Source organism: Furipterus horrens, unplaced genomic scaffold (genome assembly GCF_987537825.1).
Source record: "Furipterus horrens unplaced genomic scaffold, mFurHor1.1.pri manual_scaffold_6, whole genome shotgun sequence".
In the NCBI taxonomy this organism is placed as follows: Eukaryota; Metazoa; Chordata; class Mammalia; order Chiroptera; family Furipteridae; genus Furipterus; species Furipterus horrens.
The window spans coordinates 33,088,304-33,108,249 of NW_028327176.1; the positions used below are offsets into that span (position 1 = coordinate 33,088,304).

The 19,946-nt window shown below is 35.1% G+C and overlaps 1 protein-coding gene across 8 annotated transcripts in view; it reads right to left on the reverse strand.

The window, feature by feature from the left end:
• The window catches only part of NRXN1 (neurexin 1), a 624,294-nt gene that overhangs the window by 301,938 nt on the left and 302,410 nt on the right, over window positions 1-19,946 (reverse strand). For all 8 annotated transcript variants that reach the window (XM_090281275.1, XM_090281274.1, XM_090281273.1 and 5 more), the window contains one exon: window positions 6,699-6,880. In XM_090281275.1, coding sequence (XP_090137401.1) covers window positions 6,699-6,880 — 182 coding nt within the window. The remainder of the gene's footprint in view (window positions 1-6,698; window positions 6,881-19,946) is intronic.

Genomic DNA, 19,946 nt, shown 5'->3' on the forward strand with positions numbered 1-19,946 from the left:
TCTGACATGTCAGCAATATTCATAAGTTATTTTGGGACATGTAATATTTACTATAAATACATTATGCTTCTAGCTTAATGCTAAACCTGCTGATCAAAAGGTGTATTTCTAAATCAAAATCAATTAAGAGCTTGTTGTAAAAATAAGGCTTCCAGCTCAACAAAGTACAAAGAAAAAACACTTAAGGCAAATATGTATAACAATTCACTAATCAAATTTGCAATGCTCTTTCAAGTTCCCAAGATGAAAGAATTCCAAAAGACACCCTTTACTCATCCTCTCCTCCACCCTCCACACATTTCCTCTGGTCAGAACCAATGTACATGTTAATATCCATGGCAGCCAGTGAGTGCACATTAGCAGTGGCTTTCTTCTGTAAATCAGAGAGGGGTTAAATACCCTCCAATTAACATTACCAGACTGACATACTGGAGATGTTTCCTCCAGAGTGAGAATATTGGTAAAAATTTTAGATATATCTTAGGAAATATTTGTTTTAAATGAACTTAATGTTTTATTGAGTCTAAGAAATTATTTCATTCAGTGTTAATTAAATAATCCCTAAATTACTAGTTTAAATGTACATTGTACATAACACTTTATGGTCTGTAAGTGTTTATATTCTTTATCTTGAAAACCTATTATTTGTCCCTGTTCTTACAAATACTATGCAGATAAGAAAGTTAAAACTGCAAGAGGAGGAAATGGAGATATACCACAAGAAAAACTAGTCACTTTGGGACAAAGTATGTTTACTATAAATAATCTAATCTACCTGGTGACCAGGATCCATTTTGGCTTGTTCATTCATTCACCCAACAAATATTTGTTGAAATAAGGACTAAGAAGTGAGCTGGCTTACTTTTCTATCCACAGGGCCTAACATGAACTTGGGTCATATTAGTTGCTCAGAAAATATTTCTAGACAGCCTTCTAGCATGTACTGAAATAAATAACGAAAAACCAAATTTCTATATTACTTTTCTTATTAATCATCATTATTATAAATAATGTCATCTGTCATCAGAAAGCTTACTTCTATTTGAAAATAATGGACAGATAATGAAATGAGTAGAAAACAATTTATGATGAGAGTGAGTTAAAATAAATGCAGCGATTATTGATGGAAGTTTATCATTCAACCAAAATTTTTTTTCACTGTACACTTTCTTTAAATAACCAACTACCATAATTACTTCTTAGGTAAAGATTCAGAGAGTACCATCAATAAAATATGATTTTTTTCAATATACCTGTTGCTATATTTTTCTATATTGTAAACAAGAAGGTAGCTGACTTTCTCAGAGTTAAATAAAAATTAAACTTCATCTATGACTTCACTTTGATTATTGAAAAGCTGAGAGTCTATACTGAGCCTAAACTATAATATTTTGAATATATAATTCATTACTTCATTCATTATTTCAGAAAACATGTATTAAGCACTTGTAATCTAGGTACTATGTTAATTAATTGTGTCTCACTTCATGTCTTCATCTTCCCTTAATCCCACTCTAAAACCTTACAGGTTTTAATAGTAGTATCATAAACTCTGAGAGTAACAGTAGCAATATTAATCTAACAAAAACAAAAAACTATAAGAACTAGACAACCTGAATTAAAAACTGTTTCATTCCATGTTAGTGTATTTTAAGAGTACAATCAATATTTAAATATGATTATATTTTCCAGTGAAATTAAACAGTATTCTGAAAAAATAGGATAAACAATGTAAAATATTCACATCTTCATTGGCATTACATGCCAAGCAGATTTTAAAACTATCTAACTGAAATGACATTATACATTTTGGCAAGCGTAAAGCACCTTAAATCTGTTCTTTCTACTTTCCAGCTTATTTAGCAACTCAATTAATTTTGGAAATATTTATTTTTAAATAAGATCAATACATAGTTTACTTTCAGCTGACTGAAGGTTTATAGAAACTTTCCCGGCATTTACTAAATACATTTCTAACTTTTATAGATAAATTATATCATATTATCTGTGTTTTGAGTCAGTTTAATTGTTTTAGTCAGTTATATTCATACAACACTCAAACAACAGTAAAAATCCATACTTCTACAAATCTGTTTTTGTTTTAAATCCCAATCTTGGAAAAAGTAGAATTAATTTGGAGAAAATCAGGATAGATTCAAAGGTACTAAATAATCTCATAAAATAACCTCTGAATATTCCCAAATCTAAGTATGTATCATTATTAAGAGTTCTCTTGCTTCTGTCACCAGCAAGTATCAGCTTTGGACTCCACACCCTTACTTTTTCTTCTCTTCCCCTTCCCATTCCCTTCCCTTTCCATCTTCAATACTCCCTTGCTCCCTTCCTCAGTATCTGTATTTCTCTCTGCCTCTCCTCTGTACCTCTCTCTCTTTCCTTTTTAAATATATAATGGCTCTTTCTGATCCTATTCCACATATCCGACATTAGGGGAAGGAGTCCTAAACTTCAGTAGTAAAAAGAAAAAAAAAAAAAAAAACACCAGCCTGGTGTTAATTTTGATGGTATGTTGAAAAATGTAGAAATAAGTGACTTGTCCTCATATAAGCAATGTGTTGGATCACTAAATGTGGGGAACCACTCCTTGTGGTTTTGGGAATTGCAGCCCAAGCTGTGAGCCAGCCCTCACCCCTCTTGAGAAAGCCTTTAAGTTTCAATAGAAAACTGGAAGGCTGAGGCAGATAGGATCGAAGGCCACTCAGAGGGTTTCCACGGGAATTGGGTTTAAAGAATACATATGCTTTAGAGCTTGCTCTGCTTTTCTTATCTCTTAGTTAACTATAAACAATCTCTAGCAAAGAATGTGTGAAACCTTGCACCTAATGCCAGTGTAACATCAAGATGTTTAATAGACCCTGACACAGACTGGTCACTGTGCCCTCTGTACTGGTACTTGTAATCTGTTATTGTCAACTGTAATTCAGGCACCTAAAAGCTATTGATGATTTATGAATTTTGACCTTGTATCTCCCATGCATACCTTTCTCAATAAAAAGCATGAGGAATGGAGGTCTTGAGCTTTCTCCACTAGAGGGAACAGCTGCCTCCTTTTTCCCCCAGAACAAATATAGTGTCCTGGATAAATCTGTTCCACTGTGGTCGTGAAACCTCTGCTGGACAGATAAGTTTTCAACTGAGCCAGGGTGTTGGAGGCCGCTCAGCCTCAACTAAAGGCTAATTACCACTTGCAGTCAATGAGGCAAAAAGGAAATAGAAAGTTTTAGTTGGCCAGATTTAACTGGGTAATAGTGTGAGAAACGCTCACAATAAAAACTGGGACACAGGACTTGAGCAGTAAAGCGAGGCCTTTATTCACGAGTCTGCAGAGCCGGGCGCACCCTCACAACCAGGAGAATGTGCGCGCCAAGTAGACAAAGGAAACTGGTTTTATAGTCTTAGCTTTCCCACCCTGAAATTGCCACCCTAAAGTGATTATCTTCCTTGCCCTAAAGTGAGAGCGATTAGCTTCCCTGCCCTAACGCAATTAGCTCCCCCTCCCCTCTCCCTCTTCCCCGTTTCTCCATTACTGGTTACCCCGGAGTTACAATCTAAAACGGTTATCTAAATGCCCCTTCTGTGGTTTGTAGATATGCCGGTGCTGTCAGCTCCCTTCTCAGAGACCCTCTTAATTACATTTGCCCTTAAGACCCTTTAATTACATTTGCCCTTTGTTACTAATGACTTTTTACTGGTTTGGGAGTCACTATGTCCTTGTTTCTAACAATAGTAGTTGATCCAAGAGTGAGTAGGATTGGCCAAAAATGGTGTTTGGTAAGCTCAGGGAACCAATGCCCATTTTCCATTTCTCAGTCAAGGACAGGCTGTCAGACGAAAGGAGAGTTTGAAGATAGCAAATCCAAGAACGGGATGTGTAGAGCCAAACACTGAGTTCAAAGTGAATGTCTCGGTGAGATCAAGAGAGGAGGTTCAGAAAGACGGAGGTCCTCACAGGAGGGCTGTCAGAAATGCCTGCCCAGCAAAGGAGTTGTGGAAGGTATTGGGCTGGTATGAACACCTAAACAGTCAATCCTCCACGTAGAAAAGGACTCTATGCCCACCTCTGATCAGAATTAGAAAGAAAAGCACATTCTTGCAGACTAAAACTCTTTGACCATAAAATGAGCAATAGTGGTTTGAGGTGGTTTGAGTAATTTAATAACGTGGCACTTACAATTTGAGAGTGATCATTGTAGAACCTTTTTTCAGGGTAAATGTGTAAATGGTTATGGATCAATAAATAATCTCAGGAAGAAAAGAGCATTTTCATTTTTATTTATTTTTTGAAGTAGCAATACTCTTAAATCAGAATGGAGCAAATAAATTTAGGAAGTTAAGATTACCCTAAACAGCAAGATTCCTTACTGCACTAGTTAAGTTTATCTCAACTGATCATTTATTTATGATGCCATAAAAATCCAGATGCTTTCAGTGTTTATTGTTAGATATTTTTTGAAAGGCATCTGAAATTACTTTCACAGGGTTCCCATTTTGACAGCTGAATTTTGATATGAAAATTTACAATAGTAAATTTACAACAGTTCAATCATGGTTGTGCTCAAGTGTTTCTTCCCCAAGATAAGCAACGAATTCAGCTTGTGGTCAAATAAAGCTCCTACTCAGCTTATTTGAAATTCTGTAAGTATAATGGAAAAGTAAAATTAAGAAAATAAACTAAATCAGATACAGGGAACAAACTGATGATGGTTGTCAGATGGGAGGGGAGTAGGGAGAATGGGTGAAAAAGTGAAGGGATTAAGAAGCAGAAACTGGCAGTTACAAAATAGTCACAGGGATATAGTACAGCTAGGGAATATAGTCAGTAATATAGTAATAACTATATATGGTGCCTAATCACTATGCTGTATACCTGAAACTAATATAATACTGAATATCAACTCTAATTAATAAATAAAAATACTTAAAAGAAAATAAATGAATAAAACTTTGAAATTTAAGGCCCTACAAATGTCTGTGATAACACATTCTGGTGTTTGATGATTTCCTATTTTAGGATGAGTTTCTAACAGGAAAGAGTGAGGGACAGACAGATATGAGGAGATGTGGGAAGCAGACAGGCTTGGTTTAAGAAACTCTGACCGCTGTGTGGAGCGGCCCCCAGCTGGGCCCTTAGCCGGCAGGTTGTCTCCCAGGCCTGCTCTGAATCCCATCCTCTGGGGGATTTTAAAGATAGAATAGAAATCCAAAGTGGCTTTTAACGAAAAGGGAACCTGCTCTGTTTTTCTCTGTAAAGCCTCAAATCCTTGTCAGTAAAATGTGAAGAACACAACGATTAAGTAAGAGGAAGTGCTTTTGACCTTGTGTAAAATACCTGGATGTTTCAACCTTGTATCGATCTGCACTTCCCTTTCACTCCCTACCATTTGGGGGAAGGGCTGCATATTTTCCTTAATTACTTCCGCATGTGGAAAGTGGATAAAAATCCTGGCTAATAAAGAAACGGGGTGGGGGGGGGGACGATTTTCCACTAGAGAAAATCCCCTCCCTTCCTTCCTCAGATGAAGAGTGTCTGAGTAGTTTCTTCATCCACTCCGAGGGATCCAGAGTCTCTCTCAGGAAAGATCATGTTGACCTAATCAAATGCCCTTTATCGCACAGATACTTGTAAAGGGAGAGCTTGTAGAGATTGTCAAAAACAAAACAAACTAACATGATCACATGAGAAGGGCAAACTATACAATATAAAGGGAAATGAAAAGATTTATATGCTTCTGGAACCTTCCAGAAGATAGACTTTAACAACCATAATGATAAGAACCCTTTACAGGTTTTGAGTGTGATACTTGCCTATGGTACTTATTTTGACATATCACTAAAATATTAACATCTCTAAACAATGAAAGCCTACATGCACTTCTTTGCAAATATCACAAGGAAATCAGGACATACAGAATTGTAGCATACAAATTGGTAGCTCTTAGAATACAGAGATACAGGGAAGAGTTCCCAAGCTATCGTGAGTTATGGCAACTGTAAAAAGTAAACAAAGTTTTTCATATATTAACTTTTATTTGCCATGTACTATGCGCTGACTAAATTGTTGTGGGAGGCTTATTGTTTGGAGAAAAAGGAATGATCCCAGGAAATAAATGTCAAGAGTCGATTGTATTCTCTTGGTAGTTATGATTCAAAATGAGTAGAAGATGGTATAGAAACAATGTTTTTGCCATTTTCTTTCATATCCCCAAATATCTTTACAGTTTCCTCTTCTCCCATCCATTGCAGGTAACTTCAGACAATTCCCTCTCCAGGTTAGAAAAGAAATAAGGACACCAGATCAAGATCTTCTGATGTCACCAGTATTACAATCCCCTGCTTCCGGCCTGATGAAATAGTATCTACATGGCAATAAGTTAGCTTATTAATGTCAGGTATGCTTCACATCACTGAAAACACACCAAAGATAAATATTTGTGAACAGAGAATTGAGAGGAATTCACCTTTAGAAAGCAAATCCACAATATTTTCTATTATAAGAACATTTTTAACAACAGTAATAGGTATAAAGTCTTATTATCTCTAGAGCATATTTATATTTTCTATACCAAAGTACTGGTTGCTGGTTGAGAGAAACTTCCAAAAGATTGAATTATAAGTTACTTACACAAAGCTAACAGTAAAAAATATCCAAAAGGAATCTTATTATTTTAAAAAGTACTTACTATATGCAGCTCTAGGTAGTCCCCCAAGCCAGAAGAACTGTCCACGCGCACCAATACAGCTTCTTTCTGAACAGTGCTAAACCCTATGGCCAGTCTGTCTGCTCGTGTACTTGGCCGGTCATTAGGAGGCCACTTATATGTGATTTGTCCACCACCTTTGCTAAAGATATATGTTGTCCCAGCTGGAAAAACAAATGAACAAACAAACAATTAGTCCAAAGGTATGATGTGTATACCTCTCCATGTTTGTTATTGTTATATATCAGTAAAATATAAAATTTATACTTCGGCCAAATTAAAAAAAAAATGGCAAAGCAAATAACATTTCAATCAAACATTCTCAAGAAAGAAAAAATAGGTTTTCTTTACTTTAAAGAAATATCAAGGCAACTCAATTCTTAATACACTCATTAAATCTACCAGCAGGTGTTTCAGAACAAAAGGCAGATTTCTGCTTTTTCAATGAAGTAGGACAAGTATAGCATATGATGGGACTTTTTTTTTTTTTTTCGTGCCTATTTTTATGAAGTACTTTAGTAGGAAACATTGACTTTGGATGCTTCCAAAAAGAGCAGAAACATTAAATACTTGTTTTTGAAACAAGAGCTGCATGCAGGTGTGACAGGGCCCTATAGCACAGTGAAGCACACACACTGCAAATCAGCTTTTATGGGGAACAGGTCCACTCACATACGACAAATGATAACTAATGGATGAACAGCCATAAGCCCCAATAGTCATGTCAAGAAAATACAGGTAATAGATCGCATCCATAGAAGTCAAGTCTTATTTAACAAGCAACATCTAGAAGCTGTCAAAGTACCCAGCATCATGGAAAGACCCATTCTTTTCCTCCAAAGGAAATGCTATCTTACAGCACTGAGAATAATGTCATAGCCACATGTGGTGAGTGTTCATATTTTACTTTGTTGTGGTGATGGCAGTAAATCATCCATCTTACTTTAAAAAGAGTTTTGTTTTCAAACAGGCTTATGAAGCATCCAATCCATTCAAGTCTTATATCATTGCTTCCCTTGAATCTATCTCACTGAATGCAAGAACATGAATTTCGTCAGTCAGAATATTTAGAAGAGGCATGCAAAGAATATATATAAATGGAGAGCTCTTTCTCCACACTAATGGGGACCACAGAAATATATGTTTAGTTATTACAGAAACAGAGCTTAGGGTACAATTTATAGAGGGGAATGTAGCCTTCCAATAACAAAGAATGCCATGGTATATTTATTGTGAAACCTATTATGTGCTGAATATGGTAAGGAAAGCAATAAGAGTGAATATTAAAATTTAGGCCATAAAGCATCTTGTGTTTATGGAAGCATACCCTCTACCAAGAGTAAGGCTAAAGTATATAAGTTGTGTGTACAAGGGGGAACCCTTCCCCAAAAAAGAATTTATTTATAAAAACTTTGGTATTTATTCTTACATGTTTAAATGTCAGTCACCTTCGAAGTACTCTCCATTTGATGCAACAGACCTATGGAGACATTTTTTCCAGTGCTCAAAACAGTTTTGAACTCGTCAATTTTGATGCCTTTTTAAGTGCTTCTGCCATTTTTTGTTTCACCTCTTTCACATCTGCAAAATATTTCCTTTTGAGGACTTTTTCCACTCAGGGAAACAAACAACAAAAAGTTGCACTGGGCAAGATCAGGTGAATAGGGAGGGTGTAGCATGGAGGTTGTGCCATTTTTGGTAAAGAGCTTCTGAACACTCAGTGCAGTGTGGCCAGGTGAGCTCATAAATCACCAATCATGCAATGGGCATGAATACGAAAGAAGAAGGAAACAAAGAAAACAAATACAAAAAAAGAAAGACAAGAAAGAAAAAGAAAGAAAGAAAGAAAGAAAGAAAGAAAGAAAGAAAGAAAGAAAGAAAGAAAGAAAGAAAGAAAGAAAAAGAAAGACAGGAAAGAAAGACAGGAAAGAAAGAAAAAAGAAAGAAAGAAAGGGAGGGAAGGAGGAAGGGAGGGAGGGAGGAAGAAATTCAAAACACAGATTTGTGTATCAGGAATGCCAGAGCCTTCCAGGACCATTATTATCTGGTATCATCAGAAGCTTTTTCATCAGGATATTAACAAGCAAGCAGTATTAGAAAAATATTTTTCTACTTGGCAATTTTGGTAGATGATTAAGTATTAAATATTTCAGTAAAGCCAACATTGATGAAAATAGGACAAGAGTATATGAATGTGGAGATTTCTTTAAAATTAATAAGTGGTGGCCTCTGAATGTTGGTACTTAATTTTATAGTCTTCTTTTAATTAACTTTGTTTTTTAATAACTGTGTATTTTATATGGATTAAGAAAAATATTCAAAACTAGAGATGCTACTTGGCAATATGAAACATATCCTAGAATTCAGATGTTTTCTAGAATCATTCAAGTAAAGTAGTGTTGTAAAGCAACAAATATCTTACATTATGTGATGATTTTGAAAATTAAAAATAACTTCCACAAAAATTTGTCACTTCTTCTCTATTCCTGCATGGAAAGTAGGGCAAGCATTACTTCCATGTTATATTTGAGGAAATTCAGTCATAAGGATTGACTTGTTATCTCACGTTGCAAACTTGCTTATGCGGCAGAGCTGGTAGGAAACCTAGTAACCAGGCTCTGACTCCTGTATTTTTTTTTATTACAGAAATGTTTCTGTTATCATAACAAGTCTGTCAAGAAAAGTTAATTGGATATGTCAGTCTGAATTTATCAAGGCCAACTGTTATCATATTCTAATGTCTCATATCCATAAAGTGACATTTGTACCTCATGATCATAGACTGTCCTTTCACCTCACAATGTTTTCAAAAAAAGAAAAAATGACATGCAAATGTGAAATGACAGAACATTTAATATATGTAGATTAACATTTAATTTAGGGTACACTTCCCAAACTTATGGAACTATGAAAGTTTCTAGTTGCTCAGCTACAGGACTTGAGGATAATAATTTAAAGGTCTATATTTTCAGCAAGATAAATGTTACAATACAAACATCATTACTCAAGGTTTGATTTCATCCCATATTTCAACTTTTCCAATAAGTGTTATGACTTGGCAACTAGCATGAATATTAGTTCCTTTGTCTGCCTCACAGTGACTTTCCATTTCTTTAGGATTCACCAAAACAAAGCAAAAGTAGTTGTACTATCTTGTATTAAACAACACAATTATTTCTAGTGCCCATTTTCTCCAGATACATCTTTAAAGCAATCTCTCTTCCTTTTTCTTGTATATGCACAATAACACTTCGTATTGTACTCATCAGCACGATTCCATAATAAACAAAGCAATGAGCTGTCCGGCCCTGGTGCAGATCTCTTCTACAGACCTCTCTAAGCATCTTGACTTTATTTCTCTTTTTCTTTCTTTTTATAAAAATCACATTGAAAAAATCACTTTGCATCAAACTCTACAAAATCGCTATGCTCTTAAAGCCCTCCTTCCATTAAAATAGAAAATTGCCATATACTCTATTTTGGTAACCTCGAGAATATGAGAATACTCCAACAATGAGAAAAGAGTGGATCAGATGACTAAAATGTCCAAATCTACTCCCTTTAAAATTGCATCCTTCTGAAACAAGAACATGATGTATTTACTGAAGCAGAATAACTAAGACATTAAAAATGCAAACTTTGGACTCGGGGAGACCAGGATTCAAATTCCAACTGTATCATTTGCTAGCTTAATGACTTTGACCAAGCTATTTATTCTAAGTCTTATGTTTACTATCTGAAAAAAAGAATGGGGATAATAACACTATTACCTTATATTGCATTCATCAGGATTAATTAAGATATTGCACAGTAACACTTTAGTCCCATTCTTGGCATATATTAAGTGCTCAATACATTTTAGGGAAAATAGATGGTATGTTTGTGTGTATGTGGGTGGTGAAAATATAAAATAACTAATATTGCAATATTGTTGTTTTGTTTTAATATAAGTGACTTTAGAAAAGTTTAATTCATTTCAAAGTTGTGTTCAAACTAAGTGCCAGTTAAGAAATAACATTCCAACGCCCAGTTTTCATTAATCTTTTCAGTATTTCATTCCTTGGATTGGCAATTTTTTCCACATAAACCCATTGTATTATTATTTACACCCACTAATAGCTGACAATGGAAAGAATATTAAATTGCATCAAATGGGAGCTTACATGGAAAAAGAACATTAGTTCATTAGCATAAAGCATCTAGGATGGGAAGAATTACAGAATTGTGCAAAAAAATTCAGTGTGACCATTAAATAAAGAAGTCTATACGAAGCAAACTTCAAACTAGCTTTATTTTTTACATTTTATTTTTATATAAACATGTTTTATTTTATTATATAAGTGAATTCAACATGCAGCAACAATACATCTTAATCAGTTACAAGCATTTTGTCAACATGGAGAAATTTGTCACTATTATTATTTATGCATGTTTCTATATGGCAAGCACTAGCACATCAGTGCCATGACTACTAATGGGTTTACTGAAAATTAACCTTGACATCCATCACATCACTGAATGTACACATGGCTCAAACTTAAAGTGGTTTTCAGCAATCTAGACACTTAAGTAGTGCAGGAAGTCTATATTCCTCACTCCAAATTGATATTCAAAGCCGGCTCCATCAGATGCAAGTTTAGCAGTGTCACTATACTTTACACTGCAAAAAAAGTTTGTAAGAATTACACGTGGGCTCCTATTTCTAATGTCTGATGGCCTGCAATGTTATAATTAGAAATATCTTTAGACTATATTTAACATATATTTACACAAAGGGCTCTTTTCCCTACTTCTCTTTCTTGTCAACCATCTCCTCCCAAAATGTGCACACTTCAGCCTCATTTGTTCCTGAAAAACCTAATATATTGCCCCAAATGGACTGAACATTTCTGAAAAAGGGAAACCAAAAAGTATGTACAGGTATGCTTAATTATTGGTTGCTCTGGATCTTTGCTATGTGAACAATAGTATAATTAACTTCTGAATAGATTAGCTTCTAACTAATAATGTAAGTATATGAATAAAAGGTCCTTTTCTGAAAGCCTATAATTCATCAAATGTCATTGTGTAGCCAACATGAAACATTTAGGCTATTATGATTCTATTAAATGAAGCAGGGATATAATACTTTTTCCAGTGAAAGTTTGCCAGGCAGTCAGATGAAAATTAAAAGTAAAACAAATATAAATAAGGGGAACTTTATTCTTCTATAACCATATCAAGAGGTTGTTGTTAAATTAAAAATTTCTGAACTTCTATCTATGTGGAAGCATTCTTTTGAGTAAAATTTATCAATAGTGAAGACAATGAGAAGATCACCTTATATAAAAAAAATAGGTTTTAAACTATAGTAAAATTTATAAACTGGTGAAACTTAAAATAAATGAATATATCTTAACCCTATGTACACAAAAATAACTCATTACAGTCAATTGTTTTTTTCTGTTTCTGTAAATTTTTTGTGAGGCCACAAAGAATTATTTCATGAAACTTAGCACAACAGTTTAAAATTAAAGTAGCACATTAATTCAAAAATTTCACATAGCCTTAAAAACTCAGGAAAGGTGGTATTTTAAGAGGACAGATGAATGGAATCAGAGTAATAAGCATTCCTACCTATAATATGTAATCAACTCTAATTCTAAAAAGTAATAACAATTACCAAGATTGAGAAGTAAGAGACAGCCCTCAGTATTACTGTACTTCTAAGGGTGGAGAAATACTAGAAAAGGAAAAGGAAATAATGTATGATATCATAATTTAAGACTCCTGATGGGAGATGCAGGCTTCTTAGAATGGACAAATGCATTACACCTAGCTAAAGGGACTGGAAAACGAGACAGAGTTTTCACCCATCAACTTTGTGAAATAGAGCAGGTAGGTCTTTAATTAAAACAAACAGGGCAACAAATGTGGCATGCAACTGAAGTGACTTGCAAACTGACCCCATATTCTGAATCAGACCAAGGAAAAGAAACTCCAGAAGAGTTTCCAAATTATTGTTCCCAAATAATGAAAGTCCTATCAAAAAAAAAAAAAATTTACAATGACAGTCAAGATAGAAGGAACAATGGGAGGTTTTTCATAAACGGCAAGCTGCATGTTCCATCAGGACCCTAGCCACTTAGAAATTAAGAAAATGTATTAAATTTTTTAAAAAAATGTGTTGACTATATATAAAATTAAATGCAAACTGAGAAAACAGGAAAAGTTGAAATTGGAAGCACCCTGCTTTTATGCATTGGAATTTCCTGGGAGTGACACTTTAAGGAGCCAGTGTACATGTGCTATTCTAATTAAAGACAAATCATGAACTTGGTTCAAGTTCTTCCGTAAAAATTCTTGAACCCCATGCAAATCAGAAATATTGTTGGACTCTCAGGGTCCACGAAGTTTCACTAGGCATTTACAATTAATGTCTCCTAAACTTTCAATGGGATCAAAGGAGGCTGAACCACGCTGGCTCCGCAGTAAACCTGGGAAGCATGAAAGCACAGAAATCTCACTAAGCCAGTCTATATAAGATTCAGCTCTATCCCAGCTAAGATACCATTTTAAAATAAAAAATGGTGTGTGCCTATTCAATAAGAAATTTTAATTAAAATAAAACTATCAGGAAAATAGAACAGCAAAAAGCTATCATGATTCCTATGAGGTCAGGAATCATTTCTCTCAAAAATAATTTCAGTAGTAATTATGCACTTCAATAAGAAAGTAAGAAATTTTCCCTTTGCCTATTGTCCCAAAACTTCTCATATCTTTTTAGTATACACACACACACACACACACACACACACACACACACACATATTTGTTTAAAGAGAGGAGAAGGGAGGGAGAAGGAGAGGGAGGAAAGCATCAATGTGAAAGAGAAACATCAGTTGGTTGCCTTCCACATGTGCCCTGACTGAGTACAGAACCAGCAACCCACGCATTTGCCCCAACTGGGAATTGAACCAGTGAGCTTTTGGTTTTCAGGATGATGCCCAACCAACTAACCAACTGAGCCACACACATTGTCTAGGGTTATTCTGTATGTTTCATAATAAAGATTCTATATTCTTGTGATCTTGGAAAGAATAATAATATAAATGGATCATGTATATTTTTCATTTTGATATTTGACATTTTCATATTTTGAAATTTATGGAAAGAATGTACTACTTGGGGAAAAATATCAATTTTGAAAACAAGTGTGCTCCTCTTTAATAACTGCTATAATTCTTTAGAATGTAAGTGAAGTAATGGCTGACAGACCTTGCCCATAGCCTAGACATTTATTCAGGAATACCACAAATAGTACACAGACTGTGTGGTGTAGGGAGACTCAAAGCTTCTGTAATGACACTTAGCAGAAATGATTCATTTACATCCTGACATTTTCAGAGTCAAGTCTGAATCTTTAAAAGGTGTGAGGCTTTTGAAAAGCTTTATTGTAGGCATCGTGCCTCAAAAGCCACCCAAGTCTTCAGCTCATTCTGAGGCTTCAAATTTGCTCAACAGAGAGGCAGAAGACAAATCTTTATTATTAATACCATAAGCACTTTTATACTACAAAGTCAAAGGCCTTGTAACTTTTTGGAAGTGATATCACTTCCTGCCCTTAACAGTGGAATTAAATCCTGAACACAAACTGGGACATGATTATATTGAACTATTTGCATTACATACTTAAAATAAATAGAGGCCACCATACAAACAATACAATTCATAATAATTTTAGGTGGAAACCAGAAGTTTTGCTTTTGTTTGTTTTCTAATCTTAGATTCTCTCATTTAACATCTTCTTGCCTATCTGTTATATTAAATCATTTCCCCCCTGACAAGGCCCTAAATAAAGCTATTTACTAGTTATTTTGGACTGGAACTGGATAGAACATTAGCTTCTGACTCAGAAGTCACTTCAAACTGAAGTCTAACCTTGTCATCTAGGCATTCACAAGCAAAACACACATTTTCCTCCCAAAATGACTTTTGCTTTTGCTGATTTATGCTTCTTTGCTGCATGCCTGGTTTTCTTTTCAGTCTTGCTTCCCACTCTCATTCCAGCCAAGGTGCATTCTCACCCTTTACATCTATAAAATATATTATTAACTTGTTAACTATTATATAAGCTATCAGAGTTGCCTTTATTGACATTTTCATCTTAAATGTATGCCTACTAAAGATAGTCAAAGATTTAATTTTTGGTATCTTCATGAGACTCATATGCTTTTCTTCAGTCATTAATCATGAACAAGAACTTAATATATTCCTTGAACTAAGTCAGGAATATTGCTACAATAATAAAAAATGTAAGGCTCCTGATTCTCAAATGTGTTTAACAAATTCCGTGCCTATGTCCATTACCAAAATGGAATAAATGTCTGTAGTTGTATAAGACATCTGAAGAATTTCACCAAATACAATGAACTGAGATGAGGGAATAGATTGCCTAGCTCACCCTTACAATAAACCCCATTATGCCAGAGGAAGGAACAACTGTGATGAGAAGTCATGGACTCTTCAACTAAGTAATGGTGAGCATAAGAGCCAGTACCTGTTCCTATATTTTGCTTGAATAACTTGTCTCAAAAATCTCCATATTTTACAGAGAAGAGCAGAATACAGCCTGCTAGTTCTTAAGCTTTAAGAATGTATTAGTCATTAGAGAAACCCAGAAGACAACACTGTAACCAGGTGACTGAAATTAACACCCCCAGAAATGAAACATCAAATTCAGGTCCTCCAAACATGATGTGCTGAGAAAGGCATGACATCATTTCTGTACTGTTTTTGCCAAAAATGCATAGCCTCAGTCTAATCATAAGAAAACATCCAAGAAACTCAAATTTAAGACATTCTACAAAATAACTGGCAGTGTTCTTCAAAAGGATCAAAATTAGGGAAAGTCGTTGTTGGCAGCTGTCCGTCTCGAGAGACGATGGTGTAGCTTCTTAAGAGTCTATCTGCACCGCCGAGAATGGCTGTGCAGTCCGACTCAGGAGTGACACGGTATCTGTCTCCTCCCGTGTTGAATCGATATCTTGTGATGACGCTGGAGTGTCCTCTCCAGTGAAGCTGAAGCTACAGAGCCTGGGCAGGGTGATATGGAGGGTCTGCTGTTGCCCATGCAGCAGACCCCCCATCTCTTCGCAGCTGAAGGGTCCAAGGGAAAGACGGAGTCAATACAGCTTGGCTTCAGGTGCGCCGCAGGAGTTGCCGGTGTTGACTACAACGTCAAACCGCCTTAGGGACTCCGGCTCCGGATTTTCTGTCAGGGTTTACTCCCTTAGCCTTTCCCCTGAAGAGGTATGCCGCAAGGCAGCGGAGGTTTTTTGGAGTCAGAGTTTTCCTTCTCTGATGTGCCCTGACTGGAAGATCGAACCAGCGACACTTAGCTCGCAGGCCGACGCTCAATCCACTGAGCCAAACCAGCCAGGGACTATTAGGGAAAGTAACGAAGAGAAAAAAACAAAACAAAACTGAAGAGCTGTCCCAAACTCCAGGAGACCAAGAAGAAATGACAGCTAGATGCAATGTGAAATCTTGGTTTAGATCTTAAACTGCAGAAAAAGGCCATTAGTGGGACAACTGGTGATTTTTTAAATATGGGCTTTCATTTAGTTAATAACATTGTATTAATGTTTATTTCCTGGTTTTAATCATTGTACTGTGGTTATGTAAGATGTTAACTTTGAGGGAGGTAGCTGAAAGGATAAAAAAAATCTGTGTTTTACTTCAGTAAATTTTTTATAAATCTAAAATTATTTCAAAATAATTATTCAAAAAGAAATGTATTAGTCATGAAGAGCAATTTAGAATTTGAGTAAGATTGTTGGCAGTGGGCATCTATGCAAACAGAGGTAGCCTGACAAATCCCTAGCTCTTGAAATGAAATGTAGTTGGAGATTTTGCTTGGCTATGAGAACTGGAGAGCATTTGGAGGTAGGTGACAAACTTAAATTTTCTTTCTACATGTAAGAAGTCTGTTTAAAATATAGCTTATTGTAAACAAACCATAATTAAGCCTTTAACATTAAGGTATCTAAAAATTTCAGATTCAATTAAAAATTGTCTAGGTTGAGCAGCCAAATCTGAGATCAGTTAACCCAGTAAACCAAGTCCTCATTCACCCATTTATTAATCAGAATGAATAAGTGAAGAAATCATTGAAAAGAAAGAGACAGGCCACAATATTACTGTGCTTCTAAAGGTGGAGAGATACTAGAAAATGAAAATAAAGATTATATGATATCATAATTTAAGACTCAAAATAAGAAGTTGAGATTTTTGACAAAAGCAAACAAAACACAATGCTGAGACAATAGCAGGAGAATATGATAGGAGAAAGAGAATACAAAGGCATACAACATCATAATTCAGGAATAAAAACATCTATACACACAATAAAAATTAAGCATTTCTATGAATAAAGCATCACAGTAGAACCTGGAGGTGACCGAAAGGTATATGTCATAGCTCTAGAATGCAGCTTTTCCACAATGATCACTACCCATTCCACCAGATGTCAATTCTTGAGTTTCTTTATTTCCATTCTTATAGCCATTGTTCATTATGGTATCACCTTCAATCTTAAATGTTGGAATAAATACTCATCCCTACTTATCTGATACTTTCATGTTCCTCCTTTACTTGAATCTACCTTACAAACTAACAGCAGATTTTTTTTTAAAATGGTATATGCAATCACTCCTCTTATTCAAAGATCTTCTATAATTAAACCATTGTCCACCAAATTAAGTGAAAAATTTATATGGTATCTTTGACCATCCTCCAAACAAACCAAACCTCTATTTTAGCCAAATAGGAGAATTCACTTAGTTTCCTTAAATACTCCCAATTCTTTTTAATATGGCTTTGGAAAACTAAGAGCAAATGTATTTTGTGGGAAAGATTTTCAAAAGAAAAGTCACAGAGGCACAAAATGGGTTCCAGAAATTGAAAGTAGACCCACTTATATTAATAAAGAAACTGATGCATTTTTAAGCACCACTTTTTCCTATCTCTTTGTCTCCTGAATTAAATCTCTAGATAAATACAGAGCACAAATCATATAACAGAAATTAGGACAATTCAAGGTCAGTGTTAAAAAGAGATTAGATCAGTTCCAGTATCTCAGTATATTCATAATTCTATGAAATGCAAATTTTCTTTAACAAAGAGTCATATACCTTCACAAATGTAGAAAAAATGTGATATTACTGTCGTAAGAGAGAAAATGTATTTAATAAGAAGTGTCTTGGTGATATTTGCTACTTATCACTTATGTGTTCATTCCATCTTTATCAGAAAAGAAACCACTTCTAATTTAAGCCCTGCACTATGAGTAGAAAAGGTTGCAGTAACAGTAACCTAAACTAAAATAAAGAATGTGTACCTTTGGTTTGTTTGCTTATTCATTCCTTATCTCAGACTCTCTGAAAGCTTATGAAGATAACAATAAGAATACAATTCAGTCAATTTTGAGAGATACCAATCCACATACTTCATAACCAGAGTTACAAGAAGCAAAATATTGGGAAGTTAGATCATTTACTTTGACAAGCAATTGTGGGTATTTACAAGATTTAAAATCCAAAGATGGAAGTTTTTTTTAACCCATGATGATATTTAGCCAATGGAACACAACGAAGAAATGAATTTTGAAAGTGCTGGAGAAAAAAATTGTTTTTCTACAGAGATCTTTCTATTTCACCACCCACGTGAAGATACATAACTATGTGTGAGAGTCATTTCTGAAGTTGAAATGATTGAACATTAGAGGGTGGATTAAAGTGCCAATCAACCCTGGGGCAGGGAAGTGTCAAACCTTTCCTTTTTTTTGTATTTGGTTCATAAAATTCTATCTTTCTAGACTAAAATTACAAAGTGGTTCCAACCTGTACCTCAGATCCTTCAATACTCAGGTCCCCAGTCTCCAAAGACCCTCAGGTTTGAAACATAAGTCTTTGAGCTCTAGTGTCTTCAAATAGCAACTCTGAAAACAGTTGAAAATGACCTATAGGACAAGTAGGGAAGGGCACTATTAAAGGGTGAGGTAGGCTGCAAACTTAAAAACACCTGATTTTGGGTCTTCTTAAAAGTTTAATTCATATTAAATTGGTTATTGTATTCAAATGAAGTTGCCTGCCATCTGTCTTTGAAGTCCTTAAAATTAAGTTTTATGATTCTTGTGGAGATAAAGAGGTTATTTCTAACAGCATAATATGCCTACTACTACAATCACTAATTAGAATTAATTGTTAAGAATGCAATTTCTTTTTTTTCTAGGATATTCTAAATCATTTATCAAAGAATGGCATGCCTTTCTGTTCCTTTTTTGGTACATTGAAGTCATAGTCATAACTTTTGGGTAGATACTATTGAAATGATTATTTTAGTCAGATGTGTAACAATAATACCATCTAAAAGCTACATTTAACCAAGAGAGCAGTATTTTCAGAACAGCAGGCACTATAACCGTGCTTTGTGATATTAACATATTCTAGCAAATCAGTTTGCACTCATTATCATAAGCAATTACTTACTGTTTAGATGCAGCTCTTATTAAATTGGAGAGCAATTTGCAAGAATTAAAACATAACATAGAGAGCTTTCTGAAAATTCAAGCATATACTGAGACAAATGATGTAACTAGGTTCACAGGCCAGGTACCAAAGATGGTACCAATTAAACATATGTAGCATTATAATAGTTATTTGGCCACATCAGCTTTTACTGATATATAATTTGGTAACGCTTGTTTGGACACTACATAATTGTGCCTATCAGACAATAGGAAGCATTTCCAAAATAAAGCTTCAGGAAAAAGTGGGAAGGTTTTCTTTTCTGAAAATGAACTAGCTATAAATTTGACTAAATTTTGGTATTTCAGTAACCCATAGCATCGTCTGAGTGATTTGGTAAAACCTCATTGGTCCCTTTTAAGAAGCTTCTCTTGTCTTGATGATTCTTTCCAAACATGTCAGAGGTGGAGACTCCTATGCCCACCCCTATCCATTTCACTTTCTTTAATAACAGAACTCCACCCTGGCTGGTTTGGCTCAGTGGATTGAGCGTCGGCCTGCGAGCTATGTGTCGCTGGTTCGATCTTCCAGTCAGGGCACATCAGAGAAGGAAAACTCTGACTCCAAAAAACCTCCGCTGCCTTGCGGCATACCTCTTCAGGGGAAAGGCTAAGGGAGTAAACCCCGACAGAAAATCCGGAGCCGGAGTCCCTAAGGCGGT